We start from the raw sequence: 16437 nt of genomic DNA, 5'->3' as shown, positions 1-16437 counted from the left end.
GCGCCCTGGAGGACAGTTCGCCACTGCACGTTGAGATGAAAGGGTTTGCTCTGAGTAATGTCTGCCAGTGTGGCTTATTTACTTACCTTGTTTTCTTTTCCTTCGTGTCTTTTACCACTGCAGTCAGTTTCGACCTGACTGAGCTTAGGAATAAAGTTGCTAAAATTAAAGTGAATCCAAGGGGCAATCTTTGGGCTACAGGTAAGAGCCATCTTCTCATCTCACAGCTATGGACCGAATGGTCATGTTTGCATGGGGATGAATCCGATGAATTTATTTCACGTTTTTTTTCTTCTTCCATATGTAATAAATTAATTTGAACTTAAATGCGATGTTAATTTTGTGCCGTTCCTGAAATGATTTTCTCCCCTGCGGGTCTCACTTACATCTGAGTCGTTTTCTTTGCCTTGGCAGGACATTTCATGGGCAAGAAGAGCGTGATGGACACCCCCCTGCTGCCTTCAGCGGAGGGGCTCGGTGCTGATGCGCTGGATGTCACCCTGCCCGCGGACCAGAGCGCTCTCGGGGAGCTTTTCCAAGAGTTCCTGCGGGTGGCGTTACAAGCGCAGGTGGACACACAGGAGAGCCGCTCAAAAAATCAGGTGAGAACCAGCAGTGTCCATGGGTCCAGGGGTTTTGTGCATTTAAAAACGGCTGAAATGATCATCCTGTAACTGAATTTGATGTTGTGGACTCTTTGTTTCAGGAGGCGGAACTGCTGATGAAGATTTTAGAAAGCTACATCCAAAGTAGAAAGTGATACAGAGGAAGAAGGTCTGGCCTCGTGGGTTCAAACTAATAAATTAGGCACAGCCTGCTGTCTCCTGTTCAACATGATTGTAATTTACTGTAGCTGTCATTCTTAGCCTATAGCTCATGTACCATTTGCAATACGCGTAAAGGTTTTTTCTTTTTTGTTTTGATGATATGTGACTTTGTCCTGTCGTTCAAAGTTATTTATATTGAATAAAATAACGATTTGCACTGCTGTGACTTTGGCAGGTAAATGATGACACATTGATAGAATACGTTGTGGTTAATTGTGTCCCATCAAACAGCAGCACAAACAGCAGAAGAGCTGTTAGGGAACACTGATCACTGCGTTAACACTGGTGGAGCATGATCATGGGGAAAAGACCTCAGGCGGCCCTTTAGTGACACTCACTGAATTTCACTGTGGCTTCAGAAAGATCGTAACTACAGTAATTACCTTCTGTAATTCTAACTATGTTTTAGTCTGGGCTTCACAGCATGAAAACACTCCTGCTGAGTTCTCCTCCACAGAGATCTGGTAGCCTACATGTGACCTTCACAGCCCGTATTTATAGGCCCAACACTGACACTGATTGTTCAGCATGAGGAAGATTTTTTTTTTTATCCTGCCAAAGGCATTTCCAAAATAACACTTACATAAATACAAATGTAGGCAGCTTATATAAATCACATTCTCTATTTTTCTGAATATTTCGACATGAAATCGATATTATCTTTTGTACTTTCCCCGTCCTTTGCATAAAGGGATGACACGTTCTCTCGATCCATAGTGGTGAAAGTGAGATGGCCTTTCCTTTGCCTCGGGCTAATCCATCGTAGTAACTTGTGGGCTATTTTAATGTCTCTCCCACAATTCCTCGTACATCATTTTCAAGGAGAGGAACATGCTCTGCGTCCTAGAGAGAAGTAGGAGGAAACATGTGCACTAATCAGGTGTAACAGAGGAGAGGATGGAAGCCCAGATAGATGTCTCTCATTGGAGAAAAGAACACACTCAGCATAAAGAGCACACATGCTTGCCTGTTTATTAGGTACACTAAAATGAATACTATCTACGCTCAGTTCAGCGGCTGGAGTCTGTGGTGCTGTTAAATTGTACTGCCCTATCTTAAGAGGTGTTTTCAATCATTTTTCTACCCCCTCAGCACTCATCCCAAATCACCTTTAAGTGGATAACTTCATTATTTCGCATTAGACTGCATTCATTTTAGTTTAGAAATTTCAGATTATGCTCTCAGTAAATTTGCCACACAGGAAGTCCTACCAGGTCATTGTTCAGAGTTCAATATAAAGGAAATTGTTGTCTCTCTCCGTGAATACACATTTTAAAATATCATTATTTGCCAAACAACCTTGAGATCCTGGGACTTTCAGGTGCGCAGCATTGTACACAAGTGGGTCAGTAGGCTGGAAAATTGGGTACAATTTGAGAAATAAGTCAACTAAATAGGTTATAGGAAATTTAAGACCCTGAAGAAAAGCATTCAAAACTTTAGAGAAGAGAGGGAGTAACTTTCTATACAAATACACAATAAGTGCCCGTCTGGATTTGATTGTTCTTCAAGCACAAACACGGTCTTTTATTCATCTGTTTGAAATGTCAGCAAGCCAGGCTGTTGCCCATTGCTGCTCCATGTGTTGAAACAATTATTAATCTTTTATTTTTGTGTGAGAATCAGTGAATATAACTGTCCTCTAATGAATTAAAATTGCAGTTCCAAACATGTTGCAGACTGTGAAGTGCTGAGGAAGATGACTTCTTCACACAATTTAAGCGTGCACAAATCTCCCATGACATATGCTCCCTCGCTCCGTAGGGAATGAGAGATTCAATTTAGCATCTCTGACAGTAAATGCTCTGCTCCTTTATGTGCTCAGATTTCTGTAGTAATCCTTTGAACTCTCTACCTACACAAATGAACAACTTCATGTCTCTAAATTCACGGGAGATTCGATGCTTGCCAAAGAGAACATTATGCCCAGATATGATTTTATTCATTCATTTTTCACTTTTATTGGTTGGAGTGAATCCAGTCAAAAGTAATTATGATTTATTACCCCAAGAGAAATCTCTATAAATCTGACAGCAGAGGAGAAAGCTAAGATGAGTCAGAGAAGCACTTTAATATTTGTGGCTACTGAGACATGGGTTGTACAAAAGTTATTCTCAAAAAGATGTCCCTAATATTTGATTAATCAATATTAGGTTAAATAAATTACATGGGATGTTAATGCAAATATTTCTATTTCCCTACATCAGGGAGACTAATATTGGCCATGTAGCATTTCTAACTGCTGCTGTGTCCAAATGGTGACCTGTTATCAGAATCAGAATCAGAATCAGAATTTTTTTATTGTCATTGTACAATGAATGCACAACGAAATTGAAATAGAAACTAAACTCAGGAAGGGAAAAGTCATAAAAAAAACAATCAAACAGCAATATGACTTACAGGATATCATTTGTTTCCATGGCAGTGTTTCTTGGACAGTTTTGTCTGTCTCTAATTAAAAATGTAGCTGGATATGGGTTTCATGTGTTGTGTGAGGGCATTTTAATTTGAACATTCATAACGGACAGTAGGAGATCACCCTGCTTACCATGCAAATAGTGATAACCTGTCTGGGCAACTCAATGTGCACTTTTGTGAGAATGATTCATAACGCCAAACTGGAAATTTGAACGCACTTGTGTGAAAACAGATGTCTTCAAATGTTTTCTGACATATAAAAGAGGAGCAAGATGTGGGGACTGAGCCAAGGCCATTTGCTTTGTCAATAAGTGAAGACTTACTCTAAACTTAACGAACATAATTAACCACATCATCAACCAAGCAGCCGTCACTATCCATAGCTGAATCCAGTCAATGGTGTATTCAGTGGAAGGTAATGAGTTGTAAGCATATGACCCAAAGTGATGAGCATATGTCTACGTCTTTAGGTGCCCTGTCTTTGTCTCCCTACTTATCTGCTTGTGTCTTTGCTTCATATTGGTCTTTGTTTTAAATAATGACTTCATTTGTAGCCCTGATGCATAATTCACAATGTGAATGCATATAGTGTCAACAGATGTAGCCCCTGCTTACTCTCGCTCAATTTGAACACCAAAAGCTGACAGAGACATGTGCGGCAGGCTTTAACTCAATAAAACCAAGGCCTCAGGCACCAGTCCAAGTCATTATTGACTCAGTGCCCCAAAGGCATTCATTTTTCAATTGAGTAATCATTCCTGTCCTCATAGGAGATGAACAGGTCTCATAGGTTTAAGTGAGGAAAGATGGGCTGTGTCACATGTCAAATGTCATTGTACTCAGTCATTTTGGCCAAGGGACTGTGTGTAGTCAGCATAGGGAAGATCATATGGTTGAGATCATACCATACATCTTCCTCTCACACATTTTATGCAAGTGTAAAACTAGCAGTGCTACACTGCCACCCCCTGGCACAGAGACCCACACTGCAGCACGCCACCACATCTGACCGTCGCTGCCAGGCTTACAGTATGTGTTCATAGAGGGGGGACACATATCTAGACACAGTGAAAAAACAGGAAAAACAATCCAGCTGACCAAAATCAGTTCAAGCCGAGCCACAAGGGATCATAGTTGAGTCATTCAAGGCCTGCTGCCTAAATTCATGTCCTGCCATTACCAACGCAGCACCAGATATCTGCTTTGGCAGATGGCACTCAGTGATGGAGACAGCACTGGATACACTTTTAGCACACTCTTAGTTGCTTGTCATTATTTTTTCATCACATTCTTCTCATTGCTTATGACACAGCCCATCCCGCTGTAACAATCTACATCCATTCTGTGGTGCACATGTAAAGCTGAACAACAGCTCCAGGTAAAATAGAAATGATAGATTAGATTCTAAATCAAGAATGAAATAGCATTGTACAGAATAACCATCTGACGGCCTGTGCTTGCTGTGGACACTGTGTGTTGTAAACAGCATACATTTCAAACACACTGACAGGAAACAGACAGGCTGCCCAGGCTAATGTGGTGTAGAGGTGTGACAGAGCTGTGCCTCCACCACGCTGTTTGTTTTGAATTGTGATGTCATCGGAGCACATGACTTGTGCGGCGATTTCATTGGTGGAGCCCAGAAGAATCTGCACAGTGGGGCAGGACCACCGAAGCCATTTTATTATTATATCAGCAAAGGTGCAGGTGCATCAATATATATTTTTATAGCAACAGTTTTATTACGTTCAGAGCTCACGACGCCATGGGCCAGTGTGGAATCACGTCATCCAAAACCGTCTTGGTGTTTCTCAACCTCATCTTCTGGGTAAGGACGCGGCGGGCGTTTAACAATGAGCAGCAGCCATCAGCCAGTCAGTGAGGCCACGGACGGAGCGTTAGCAAGCTAGCAAACTGCGCCAGAGCCCCAGAGAGGCAGAGGGGCAGCTTCCGGAGCCCACATCACCACGGACACAGGGTGACCTGGACGCTCAGTTGGTGGGGGGGTGGGTGTGGGTGTGGGTGTGGGTGGGGGTTCGCTCCCAGGAGAAGCTGTGATGTGACGGTGTCCCTGCTGCCGCCCACAAGCTGGAGCTATGACGTTATGCAGCAGCAGGCAGCGGCCAAGCTGCAGTGCTGTCTGAGCCTCAGTCCTCCTGAGGTCACCAGAGCACAGGCGCACATCAGCACTGAGAACAGGACGGACAGAGCTGGGAATGGGTCTGCTTAGGACAGTAGTGCACACACAGGGTGTCTGAGTCTTTACATCTCCTGGATCTTTGACTCTACATTAAGCTAAATTTGTTCTTTCGTGTCTTTGGAATGTGGCACAAGTTGTTCAGAAATGTTTAAATGCAACATATCAAAACAGATTGACAATGCGAGTATAATGGTTCTGAATGTGAGGGGAATCCTACACAACACAACACAGCACTGCAGTCCTATATTCCCAGTGCTGTCTGCACCTGCAGCATGCTCTGTCGTATACCACCCAGCTGAGTGACTGTACTGTTTAGTATATTTCATGAAATAGCAGGAAGAAGACATATAAATGCATAATCAAAATGAAAAGATGAGGAGGAGGAGGCAGATTCTGTAGGGCCTGTCTCTCTGCCTCACTCCTGTTTCTTTGTCTCTCTGCAGGCTGCAGCTGGAATTCTATGCTACATCGGAGCCTATGTGTTCATCACATACGACGACTACGACCACTTCTTTGAAGATGTGTACACTTTGATTCCCGCTGTCATCATAATAGCTGTCGGGACTCTTCTCTTCATCATTGGCTTGATTGGCTGCTGCGCGACAATACGCGAAAGCTCCTGCGGTCTGGCAACTGTGAGTGTGGATCCTTTGACTTGCACCCTTACAGTCAACTGAATGCAACATTGCTGTTACAAGGAAGACACAAAGCAGCATAAGACTTGGGTTTTTCTTTAACTCGCATGATCAAGTAGCCTCTGACCAATGTGTCTTTGTCATTTCAGTTTGCTGCCATTCTCCTGCTGGTATTTGTCACCGAGTGTGTGGTGGTTGTGCTTGGCTACATTTACAGGGCAAAGGTAAACACAGTCCCATTGGGTGACAGCAGTACTCTAATGCAGAAGTTAAGATATGTGAAAGTGCTGCTGAAAGTTTGCAGTAATTGGGATTTGAGACTGTTCTCAATTTTTGCAACTACATATTGTGTGATACTGTATTTTGTGTGTCTACTTCTATGGTTTGCTGTGATAAATTAATATTAATCTGTTTAGCTGCACACACATATTACATATCCCTTTTGAGTAAGAGTGCTGCCTCAGGGCCTGCATTGTAAATGAGTTTCTAATAATGTGAAGAGGAAAGCATAAAAATGTGCAGCTGCTGAACAACGACAATATCAGCTGCTGTGCTTTTTTATTTCAGGTAGAAGATGAAGTGAATCACTCCATCCAGAAGGTTTACAACGAATACAACGGCACCAACACTGACGCTCCCAGCCGTGCTATTGATTATGTGCAGAGGCAGGTGAGAGGAAAAGTCTGCTGTGTCAAACATTTTCCTTTTGTCAGCTGAAATTCACATCCAGACTGTGAAGATTTCCACTCACCGTTCTTCTCCACTCTCTCATGTTAGCTCCACTGCTGCGGCATTCACAACTACTCTGACTGGAGGAACACCCGCTGGTTTAAAGAATCAAAGAACAACAGTGTCCCAGTCAGCTGCTGCCAGCCCAGCATTACTAACTGTACTGGCAATCTCACTAGACCAGGAGATCTCTACCAGGAGGTACAAACATGATGCGCTGGTGTAGGGGCATAAAGCCACTGAACAGAGATAAGATAAGTTATGAATGGAACTGTTGTTCATGCCATATATTTTCTGTTGTAGGGTTGTGAAGCTCTTGTTGTGAAGAAGTTAAAGGAGATCATGATGTATGTCATATGGGCTGCGCTCACTTTTGCGTCTATACAGGTAAGAAGGACGGAGAGCGTTACCTGAAAAGTGACACTATCAGCAGGGAAAATGGAAAACTGTGTTTTTAGTGGAGCTAATCGGCGTAAGCGACATGAGCAGTCACACAGGTTTCAAACAAAGCCCTAGTTCTCTGCCACTTATTTGGAAGTGAACACCCGGGTGAACATTAAAATGAATCTCCAAATAACCTGCTGTAGATGTCTGGTAGTTTTTACGAGCTATTTCCTAGTTCATCTCTGACCTACCGTACTTACTGTGGTAGTGTCTGACAAAGGGTTACAGTTCAGTGGACATTTCAAGCGTGCAGACCTTAGTTTTTCCTTGCAAATAAAGCGATTAAATGATACAGCTGAGCTGCAGATGTTGCTCAAATAGATTTTGTTGTAAAGCATGAAACTAGGATTAGGTGTATGGGATTGTATCTTGAAGGGAAAAGGTGACAGTGATCTTTAATCTGATAAAGAACTACTGCCAGTATAACTAGTTAGTTAGTATAACTAGTTGATTCATTGCCCAGCTGCCTCGCCGCAAAGAAACCCATATAAGACTTCTTATTAAATGACTATGTTTAAATCAAGGCAAAAGCATGTTAATTGGGAGCCCAGTTAAAGCTGCAAACCGAGCTGACAGCAGCTCTGACCTAATTGTGTCAAAGGATTTCTGCTGTGTTGATCAGCTCAGCATGGCAGCAGCTCCCAAAGCAGTGACAAAGACAGCGTGGCGCTAACGTTACACTCAAACATGCTCATTAGAATGTACCATGCAAAGGAAGATGCTTCTTGGTTTAACATTACTTGCTTATTCACAGTGATTTCCTATTAGTTTAGTGGCAGAAAGAAATTAATTTTTAGATCCAGGCGTTAAAGAATTTAAAGAACATTAGTTCTTGCATTTTGATTGCACACATTTGCTGAAGGATATAGGGACGCAAATAACAGCTTTTCTCTTGTTCCCGTGGTGCCTGCTTGCAGATGCTGGGCATGCTCTGTGCCTGTGTGGTGCTGTGCAGGAGGAGTCATGACCCAGCGTACGAGCTGCTGGTCACAACCAACAGCTATGCATGAAGGACGCAGGCAGCCAACGAAGCACTCAGCAAATCAAGAGGAGCGTCACCAGACATGTCCACAGTAGATTTCAACCGTAGTTATATAAGCTCAAGCACACCTTGCACAATTCATGATAAAGTAGCAAACACTGATGGTTTGGTTGGTTCAAGGGGAAACCAGTTATTTATTGACATGCTTTGTAAGTTACTGTTACTTTAAATGTTCTTTTTTTTTTTTTTTTTTACAAATGCTGAAATAGTTCCAGAAGCCAAAGTTGTATATGGCTTATTGACATTATTGATATTGATGCAGATTTTTTTTCCTTTTTAATTTAATGGCTTCATAAAATTTGGGCTCATCCCCCATGAGGATGATGAGAAGTTATTTGGAGCAAATGTGTAAAATGATGAGTGTTCTATGGAATGTATTTCCTTGTGTGCTCATTTGCACTAAGGTTGGAGCTCTGGAGGTATTTCATGGTTGTTTAAATGGAAAATCTATGCTAAAAGGAAAATGTACACTATTCCTAAAAACGTAGTTTGACCAGACTTTGTGAAAATGGAAAACAACTTTTGACCACAGAAAGGACAGATTCAATGTTTTTATTTCACTGTTGAACCTTTAGTATGTGGAGCAGCTCTGTGTTTTGTCTCTCAGCCACGTTTGGTAGAAAGAGTTCTTCATGTTCACAAACATCCGGGTTGTGAATAATGTACATTCTGTTTTGGTGTAGATGTTGTCTGAATCAGGCTTCAGAAGTGAGGCATTGCCAATATATAAATTGTGACTGAACCTTTTAGTCTCCAGTGCTATTAGTAGAAGTATTCTAAGTGTTATCTAAAGATTGTGTATGTGTAGATTCAGTTTGTTTCACTCAGAGGATTCCTTCTGTTTAGTTTGTTAGTTACAAACCTGCTAGAAAGATCCAGAACACATTATTTTATACATTCTTGTGAAACTGTGCACTGTTTTAATATTTTTGAGCTGTTAAGTTGACCCCTAGATATTTAGCTAGTGCCACAGAAAAAGTACGATAAACAGTTGTGTATGGATGGAAGAGCAGTCGGGAGACAAATAAACACATTTCAATATGACTGTTGAATGCCTATTTCATCCACATGCTTTTATATGACAGTAAATATGTTGCCAGTGTGACCATATTTACAGAAGAAATACTGTTTAATCCGTCAATTCTTTTTGTATTTTGATCTCCACGGTACAGTAGCTGATGGTTTACCCAGGGCTCACAGAAAACAGCCTCTGAACAACAACATATGAGTACATACGACACGTGCTGCGATCCTCTTGTCCTTCCCAGCTCGCAAACGCATCAGAAAACAATAAAGACACAAGTTTGGACATTAGCAGGGATTGTGAAAAGCTTATCGAGGAAGCCTGACATGGACGTGTGTGTGTGTGTGTGTGTGTGTGTGTGCATGAGCGGACATGTGAGAGTGTGGGCGAAGTGCCATGTGTGTCTGTTCATGAATGATGCATACTTGCCTTAAAGCATATGCACATGCATATGTTTTGGTGTATGTCTATGTGTGTGTTATTTGTCTGTATTTTGTTTGGATGTGTGTGTGTGTGCGTGTGTGTTTTCAGATTTTGCCCAGATAGTTCCCCGGCACCAGTCCAGTCAGCCCCTTCCTCTCTGCTGTCCACCAGCCATCTTCTCCTCGTACTAGCACTTGGACCACGTCCCCTCTACTGACAGACAATTCATCCTCTTCCTGACCGGTCAGTATGAGAGAAGATGACAAACTTTAGTTACAAATGAGTGACATTATCTGACTGATACCAGACAATCAGAGCCACGGTACGTTAGTGTTATTATTTAGTATTGTCTATAATGATAAGACTAAATAAGGCGTTCATAGTGATCACCTGTGCAGTGAATTCATAAAGTACAATGTATCTGTCTTCATCAGCTGAAACTGGGGCCAGTGATGCGGCATAGTGGAGGCCCGGAGGGGGTGCACGTCCTCCATCTGACATCTCAACTGAAGCTAGAGATACAAAAGAAAAATGTGTCACCCTCCTTTTCCGTACTTGTCTACAGTAAAATGATTCATTACTGTATCGTGGTTTTATTTCAATGCATCCAGATCACTTTGGTGGTTGCCAAAAGGTCAGTGATAAGATTATGAAACCAGAATTCAGATTATGTGAATCCATATTCCAATTAAAATCCAACAGGAGCACAGTGGGGCTAACAGGTGACTGCAGTACTCACGGTCACCAACAGATGTCAGTGCTGGCTCTGAGTTTTGAAGACTGTCCACGCTGATGTTCACAGCACTCGAGAGAGGGGAATCAGAGCACCCAAGGTGGATTGTGTCAGACCTCATCATCATGTCTTCTCCTCCTCCTGCGAAATGAGCTTGGCCATTGTTGTCCCCGGACGTCTCTGTCTCGTAATAGCTCTCAAACACTATGGGCTCTGTGAGAGGAAAAGGGAAGCTGAAGAAGTGTTGACTGTGTGTCCGTTTAAAGAGACAGGCTAGAAGAAGAGTATCACTCTGAATCCAGGAACGTAATGGCACTTTTTCTCACTTCTCCTGTCATTATGTCAAATACATGGCCCACCATCGCAGCTCACCTGGAGGCCTCGACCCCGTGCCTTTCATCTCTATGAAACAGTTGTTGTCTACCACAATGTCACATTGTTCCAGCAGCTTCCTCACCTCCTCGTAATACTGAAAACAGGAGGTAATTCCTTTTAAATCAGAACGTTCCATAGTTCCTGTGCAACTCAATACTGTAAATAAATAAATAAATCATCCCCCAAATGGCTGACACCATGTGCTCTTTGCTCTTGCTTTCAAGAAAGAGTGTGTACAGATGTTCAGCCATAGCAGTGAGGCTGTATTTAGCTACAGCTGTGCTCTGAGCTAAAGGCAAACATGATGATGGTTTGCATGTAAAATGCACCATGTTGTACCACTAGGTACCATGTTCACTGTCTTTACTAACCAGCACATCCTCTCAGGACCATAGAAGTCAGTACAGAATGTCATAGCGATTCATTCAGTAGTTGTTATGGTTTTTGACATATTTCAGGCAGGACCAAAGTGGTGGAGCGACCAACCGACAGACTGATTTTATCATCCATAGAGACATGTGCTTTATTACATAATAAGGATTAAAAAAAGATTCATTCATGTTTGAAAATGTCAACTCAGTGTACTAAAATGTGGCCAAAACTCAAAATCTATTACATACAAAAGAGGATGCTAAATGTCTGATGATAAATTGCTAATAAAATTAGATTAATACTTCAAGCTGTCATGAGAGATGCTGGGATTAAGCGAGATTTGCAGCCATCTAAAATGAAATATGAAGAGAAAATGAGCTCACCTCATCATCTTTGACACACTGCATGGAGAAATGATTGCAGTGATCCCAGAGAGCACACCTGAGCATGCTGATGCGATCTCCCTCCAGTTGCTGGAACACCTTAGAAATGTGTAGACACCACTGAACCACAAATGTAGTATTGATACTTTCATATCTGCAGAGACTTGATTCTTGTTGTGTAAAACAACTTGCAGGACTTGTGTGATGACGTGTCGTTCTTTGTGATTGTGGGTTTGTTGTTCCATTTTTAGCATTAGATGAAAAAAATGTAGCACGATAGAACATGCTTCTTCATTGGTCAGCAGTAGCAGGTTCCCTGAGAATAATCAGACTTTTTACAGATAGAGGGGATGTGGGTGTGGGTGTGGGTGTGGGTTTCAGTCTGTAATCAGAAGCATTTGTTCTGGGTTGCAACTATGTTAGAGGAATATAATCCACAGTACCTCGCATGTGCTTTTGTGTGTTTCTTCCCAGTCCTGGCGAACACTTTCTAGCTGAACAACACTGTTAAAGTAAAGCTTCTCTGTGGGAGATTAGAATGTCATCATGAATGGTTACAGTTAGACGGATAAATGAAACACTGCAATGAGCACAAACTGTAAACTTTGTCCAGTCTCTTTCAAGATCTGCCAAATAAATGAACAGTGCAGATTTCTTATAAAGTATTCTCCAAACACAGATAATAATAAGTGGTAACCGCTCTGGGGAATGTCACAGATGCAAATGGCGACGTAACGTGATTCTGTGTCATACCTGCTTCATTGGCTGCCTGTCTGCAGTGCTTGGCCCTGTGACATATCTGTGTGGCAAATATTACAAGACAATTACAGGAAGCGACATGCATGAGCCGTGTGACAAGCTCTGATCATGGTCTGGTGAGACATTACAACATCAACAGACATGTTCCAAAGGTTACTTTGACACCTTTCCTGAATGTGCAAAAGTGCAAGTAAAAGTATAATTAGGGTCATTTTGCAAAATTGCACAAGACTGAATGTACTTAAAAAGAGATGACAGAGGTCACACAGTTGTGCATGAATGCACTACAGTTCCTCCTTTACTTGATGTAGCACCATTGCATCACTGTGCACAATAGCAGAAAATTCACACCACACACATTGCCCTCCTGTCAGCTGGAAACTTCCTAAACAGAAGGGATGGTCAGTGTTGTGGTGGGGTAGGGTGGACGGATGAAGGTCTACATGAGGTGCCTTAAAAGTCTGTATCTAAATCCCCTTTTGTATTGAAGTTTCTTGTATAGTGAGGCAGCTCATTTAGTTAACGCACCTTTTCTGGGTTTTTGGCTGTAGCAGCTGTCTTCTCAGCCACGTGTTCTGCCTCGTCCGCCTCCCTGCATCTCAGCGCATAGTTCCTCTTAGACTGTGAAAGACAGAAACAGAAACAACAGAAGCTACAAAGGCCCACCAAGGACTGGAGGAGCAGTGTAGTGTTTTCTGCTCACGCCAAATGACGGCCAGAGACGCAGAGAGACATCAAATCAGTTTGCTTACAGTGTGAAAGTTTGACGTGTTTGATTTCTGGATTAAATGTAAAATGCTCATTTCAATGAGACAGCGGTGGCTGTTTTACTACCTCCATGGTCTTCTTGTACAAAGAAACCTTTTTCTTCTGAACCTTCTCCATGATGTTTTGAAACTACAACAGAAGCGACAAAATTAACAGATTTCAAGGGATTTAAATGACCAAAGGGTTGACTCGACATTTCTCTGATTCATTGTGAGCAAAAACTGAACATTGTAATCTTCACAGACATCTATTTACCTGTGTGCCTGTACAATCTGCATATCGGTAGAGACGAATGATTTATGTGCAAGCTACAGTAAGCCATCAAACCCCACATCATTGTTCATCAGAGCAATCAAACTGCTGCCATATTTGTGGACAGTAAGTCACTAGTTAAGTAACAACTATTGCCCAGTACCTTCTTCCTCTGCTCTTTCTGCCGTTCTTTGAATGTCTCAATCTTTTTCACCTCCTCTTTCAATATGTCAGACAATTGGATGTGAAAGTTCCCAATGTTCTCGATTTCTGCAGCCAAAAATAAAATTCCACAACACAGTTTCCACAGAAACAACAAACTGAAGCAATAGCAGCAGTATTTGATGCTTTAGTTGGATTTGTCCAGGGCACAAAATGACAGGGTGAACTCACGTGTTTTTAATTGTTCCAAGGATGCTCTCAAGGTGCTGGAAAAGCAGTGCACATTCAAGATCAGAGATAATTCAGTGATCACGTACATTTTCTGTAGAGACATATGACCCTTGCAAACTAATTATTTTTAAATTCGGGCCAGGGCTGTTGATCATGAGTTTCATGTGCTTCTTCCTATTTCTTCTTCAGAACACATAGTCACAACTTAACCGTGTGGCTAAGCAGCTACACCAGAGAAGAAGAGAAGTATGAACAGAGCAAAGTAGCACCAAGGTCACCTCACTGGCATTTGCGAAAAGAGGGTAAACTATGACTCATTGTTTTATCAGAGAACAGGAAACTGGCTGCAGACGACGACCTCCTGTATAGTGAGAGAGGGGTCGCTGAAGTAGGTGCTGTACACACACTCACACACCCTGTCTCTTTTTGTCTCTCTCTCTCCCTGTCTCGCAGACACAGAATTTTGTATAATAAGACTCACAGGCAGCTGACTGATGTCATTGTATGTTGCAGGCCAGTAGCAGCATTAACAGTGACTCATCACATTATCTTTTAACAAAGTAGATATGTAAAGTATTTTTTCAAACTGGAGTTTAAACTCTTCTGTACCAAATGCATAGTGTGTGGATACAGCACATGAACTGGAGCTCATGGCCATCAGACTGTGAATGTGACATGTGTACCTGATCTCTGTGTGGCTTCCAGCTTTGCGAGCAATAGTCACCAGTTCCTTCCCATACTTCTCCTCTGCCAGTGCCCTGTGCAGTATGAGCAGACGACACATTACTCTGCAGCCCACAGTTTGCGTTTTACTATTTATTTGTAAAACTGAACTGCCTTCTGTTATTTATGTCATTTGCACTTTTCCCTCTGTTACCATGTAAGCTTATGCCTTTAAGTAACACTGCATTATCTTTTTAAACCATTTGACAGCAGCAACACTTTACAATCGTAGATTTTATGTCATTACAGATGAATTAGATAGTAATATCATAATTTAGATCTTTTTCTCTTTCTCTCTTTCTATGAATCTACTATCCTCATTTACTGTGTATTCTTTATCTCGGCACAGTGGTGAGTGAAGTACTCAGGTTCTTCACTTAAGTCAGAATAGAAACATCATAGTGTGAAAATACTCCATTACAAGTAAAATGTTTGTTAAGTAAAGGTACAGAAGAATCATCAGAAAAATGTACTTGAAGTATCAAAAGTAGAAATACTTCTTATGCATACTGTCTTCTTTAACAACGTTATACTATTATAGAATATTTTAGAATTCTCTCTTCTCTACAAATGTAAGAGCATTTCAATGTTGAAGTTTGTCATTACTAATATACTTTGTCATACTATTTTTCAGTAAATTTGTTGTAATAGTATATTATAGTATTGCACAATATCATAAAAGTGTGTCATATTTTATATAAAAGCTTACTAGTAACTATACGTGTCAAATGAATATAGTGGAGTGCAGTTCTCTCTGAAATGTTGTGGGCTAGAAGTAGAAATTTATTTAGTATTTCTAAGTCTAAGTATGTCAAAATTGTATTTGAGTACAGTACATAAGTAAATGCACTCATTTATATTCCACACTGTCTAGGTAATCAGCGTTAGAGGTGGTATTTGTGAGTATTTGTGCCTCACAGAAAGAAACCTTGCAATGACCCAAAGTTGGATGGTCTGTTTTGTGTTCATCTATTGAACCACAGACTGGTGCTACCTCATTTTTAAAAGCTCTTCCACATCTTTGCACATTTGCCTTCCATCTCGTAAGCGTTGGATCACAGCATCATACCCAGCATGGCAAGTGAATTCAGACCCCTGTATTGAGAAGACATAGAAATACTGCAATGAAGAGCGCCGTTACTCAACAACTACTGCAACATGTCCTTGTGCCAATCCTTAACGCACTACGTGTTAAAATGCAGAACTAGCACTGAGCAAAGCTAGTGATACAGAGACACACAGTACTTAAAAAAAACCCTCCTCTTATTAGGAGAGTAGAGAGTCAAATAAGGCAAATGCAAAAACTTGTGGTTCAACACATTATAATAAGTTAAACACTGAGGAAGACTTGCAGCATGAATGAATGAAAACACTTTGTGGGATTTAGGACCTGTACAACACACGACTACTTTACTACAAAATGTGTGTAACACACTGTAACAAGATCTTTCAATTTGATTTTCAACCAGAACAACTTTAGTAAAGCACGAGACCACAGAAATGGACTTACCCAGAAAGCATCTTTAAACATCAAAGGTGACATCTCAGGTGTTACCTTGAACTGAGCACAGAATGAACGTTTTGTACTCACTCGCCAACAACTTAAATAAAGTTGTTGCTTGGCCAAGTACACTGCACTTAAACCCGTGGTGGCTCAAATGTCTGTGAGTCATTTTGAATGAGGAAGAACTTCTGTCCCATGATGTCACTGACCACAGCAAGCTCAGCCCATGTGTGAAACAGCATCTCTTTCACTATCATTTGGTGGCTGGAAGTGAATGTGTTGTCTAGAGGTAGTGTAAGGCTTCATCTCACACTTCAGCAGATGATTTATACTGTACATGTCTGTTTTTAGGTGAGTGTGTGTGTGTGTGTGTGTGTGATATAACCTGTTTGCTGCAGATGAAAAAAATGTTTGCTTGTGACTAACAGACATA

General features: G+C 41.5%; 3 protein-coding genes across 3 annotated transcripts; 2 read left to right on the top strand and 1 right to left on the bottom strand.

Moving 5' to 3' along the window:
• nmbb (neuromedin Bb) lies at positions 1 to 984 on the top strand. The gene is made up of 3 exons (XM_070835397.1): positions 1 to 201; positions 415 to 602; positions 707 to 984. The coding sequence occupies exons 1-3, from the start codon at positions 36 to 38 to the stop codon at positions 758 to 760; spliced, it is 408 nt and encodes a 135-aa protein (XP_070691498.1). The 5' UTR covers positions 1 to 35; the 3' UTR covers positions 761 to 984.
• A 3969-nt stretch (positions 985 to 4953) lies between these two features.
• On the top strand, positions 4954 to 8510 carry tspan3b (tetraspanin 3b). Its single transcript, XM_070829966.1, has 7 exons — positions 4954 to 5073; positions 5889 to 6080; positions 6230 to 6304; positions 6648 to 6749; positions 6858 to 7010; positions 7113 to 7196; positions 8171 to 8510. The coding sequence occupies exons 1-7, from the start codon at positions 5011 to 5013 to the stop codon at positions 8261 to 8263; spliced, it is 762 nt and encodes a 253-aa protein (XP_070686067.1). The 5' UTR covers positions 4954 to 5010; the 3' UTR covers positions 8264 to 8510.
• A 321-nt stretch (positions 8511 to 8831) lies between these two features.
• Positions 8832 to 16141, bottom strand: pstpip1b (proline-serine-threonine phosphatase interacting protein 1b). The gene is made up of 14 exons (XM_070829957.1): positions 16011 to 16141; positions 15495 to 15595; positions 14461 to 14535; positions 13778 to 13812; positions 13548 to 13654; positions 13199 to 13261; positions 12893 to 12985; positions 12359 to 12404; positions 12049 to 12128; positions 11606 to 11704; positions 10848 to 10944; positions 10482 to 10688; positions 10133 to 10254; positions 8832 to 9978 (listed from the first exon to the last, which is right to left on the bottom strand). The coding sequence occupies exons 1-14, from the start codon at positions 16041 to 16043 to the stop codon at positions 9847 to 9849; spliced, it is 1290 nt and encodes a 429-aa protein (XP_070686058.1). The 5' UTR covers positions 16044 to 16141; the 3' UTR covers positions 8832 to 9846.
• Positions 16142 to 16437: the final 296 nt, after the last annotated feature.

Source organism: Pempheris klunzingeri, chromosome 1 (assembly GCF_042242105.1).
Source record: "Pempheris klunzingeri isolate RE-2024b chromosome 1, fPemKlu1.hap1, whole genome shotgun sequence".
Lineage (NCBI taxonomy): Eukaryota > Metazoa > Chordata > Actinopteri > Acropomatiformes > Pempheridae > Pempheris > Pempheris klunzingeri.
Note: the sequence above shows the minus strand (reverse complement) of the source record. Positions and strands in the feature narration are given on the sequence as shown.

What these genes read in the sequence shown, in the direction of transcription:
- pstpip1b (XM_070829957.1), bottom strand. Translation starts at nt 16,043, where the DNA reads ATGTCACCTTTGATGTTTAAAGATGCTTTCTGG. An exon ending in TGTACAAGAAGACCATGGAG is followed by an intron (nt 12,986 to 13,198) that starts GTAGTAAAACAG and finishes TGTCTTTCACAG; the next exon opens with TCTAAGAGGAACTATGCGCT. An exon ending in ACTGACATCTGTTGGTGACC is followed by an intron (nt 10,255 to 10,481) that starts GTGAGTACTGCA and finishes TTGTATCTCTAG; the next exon opens with CTTCAGTTGAGATGTCAGAT.
- tspan3b (XM_070829966.1), top strand. Translation starts at nt 5,011, where the DNA reads ATGGGCCAGTGTGGAATCACGTCATCCAAAACCGTCTTGGTGTTTCTC. An exon ending in GCTACATTTACAGGGCAAAG is followed by an intron (nt 6,305 to 6,647) that starts GTAAACACAGTC and finishes TTTTTATTTCAG; the next exon opens with GTAGAAGATGAAGTGAATCA. An exon ending in TCACTTTTGCGTCTATACAG is followed by an intron (nt 7,197 to 8,170) that starts GTAAGAAGGACG and finishes GCCTGCTTGCAG; the next exon opens with ATGCTGGGCATGCTCTGTGC.
- nmbb (XM_070835397.1), top strand. Translation starts at nt 36, where the DNA reads ATGAAAGGGTTTGCTCTGAGTAATGTCTGCCAGTGTGGCTTATTTACT. An exon ending in GGGCAATCTTTGGGCTACAG is followed by an intron (nt 202 to 414) that starts GTAAGAGCCATC and finishes TTGCCTTGGCAG; the next exon opens with GACATTTCATGGGCAAGAAG. An exon ending in AGAGCCGCTCAAAAAATCAG is followed by an intron (nt 603 to 706) that starts GTGAGAACCAGC and finishes TCTTTGTTTCAG; the next exon opens with GAGGCGGAACTGCTGATGAA.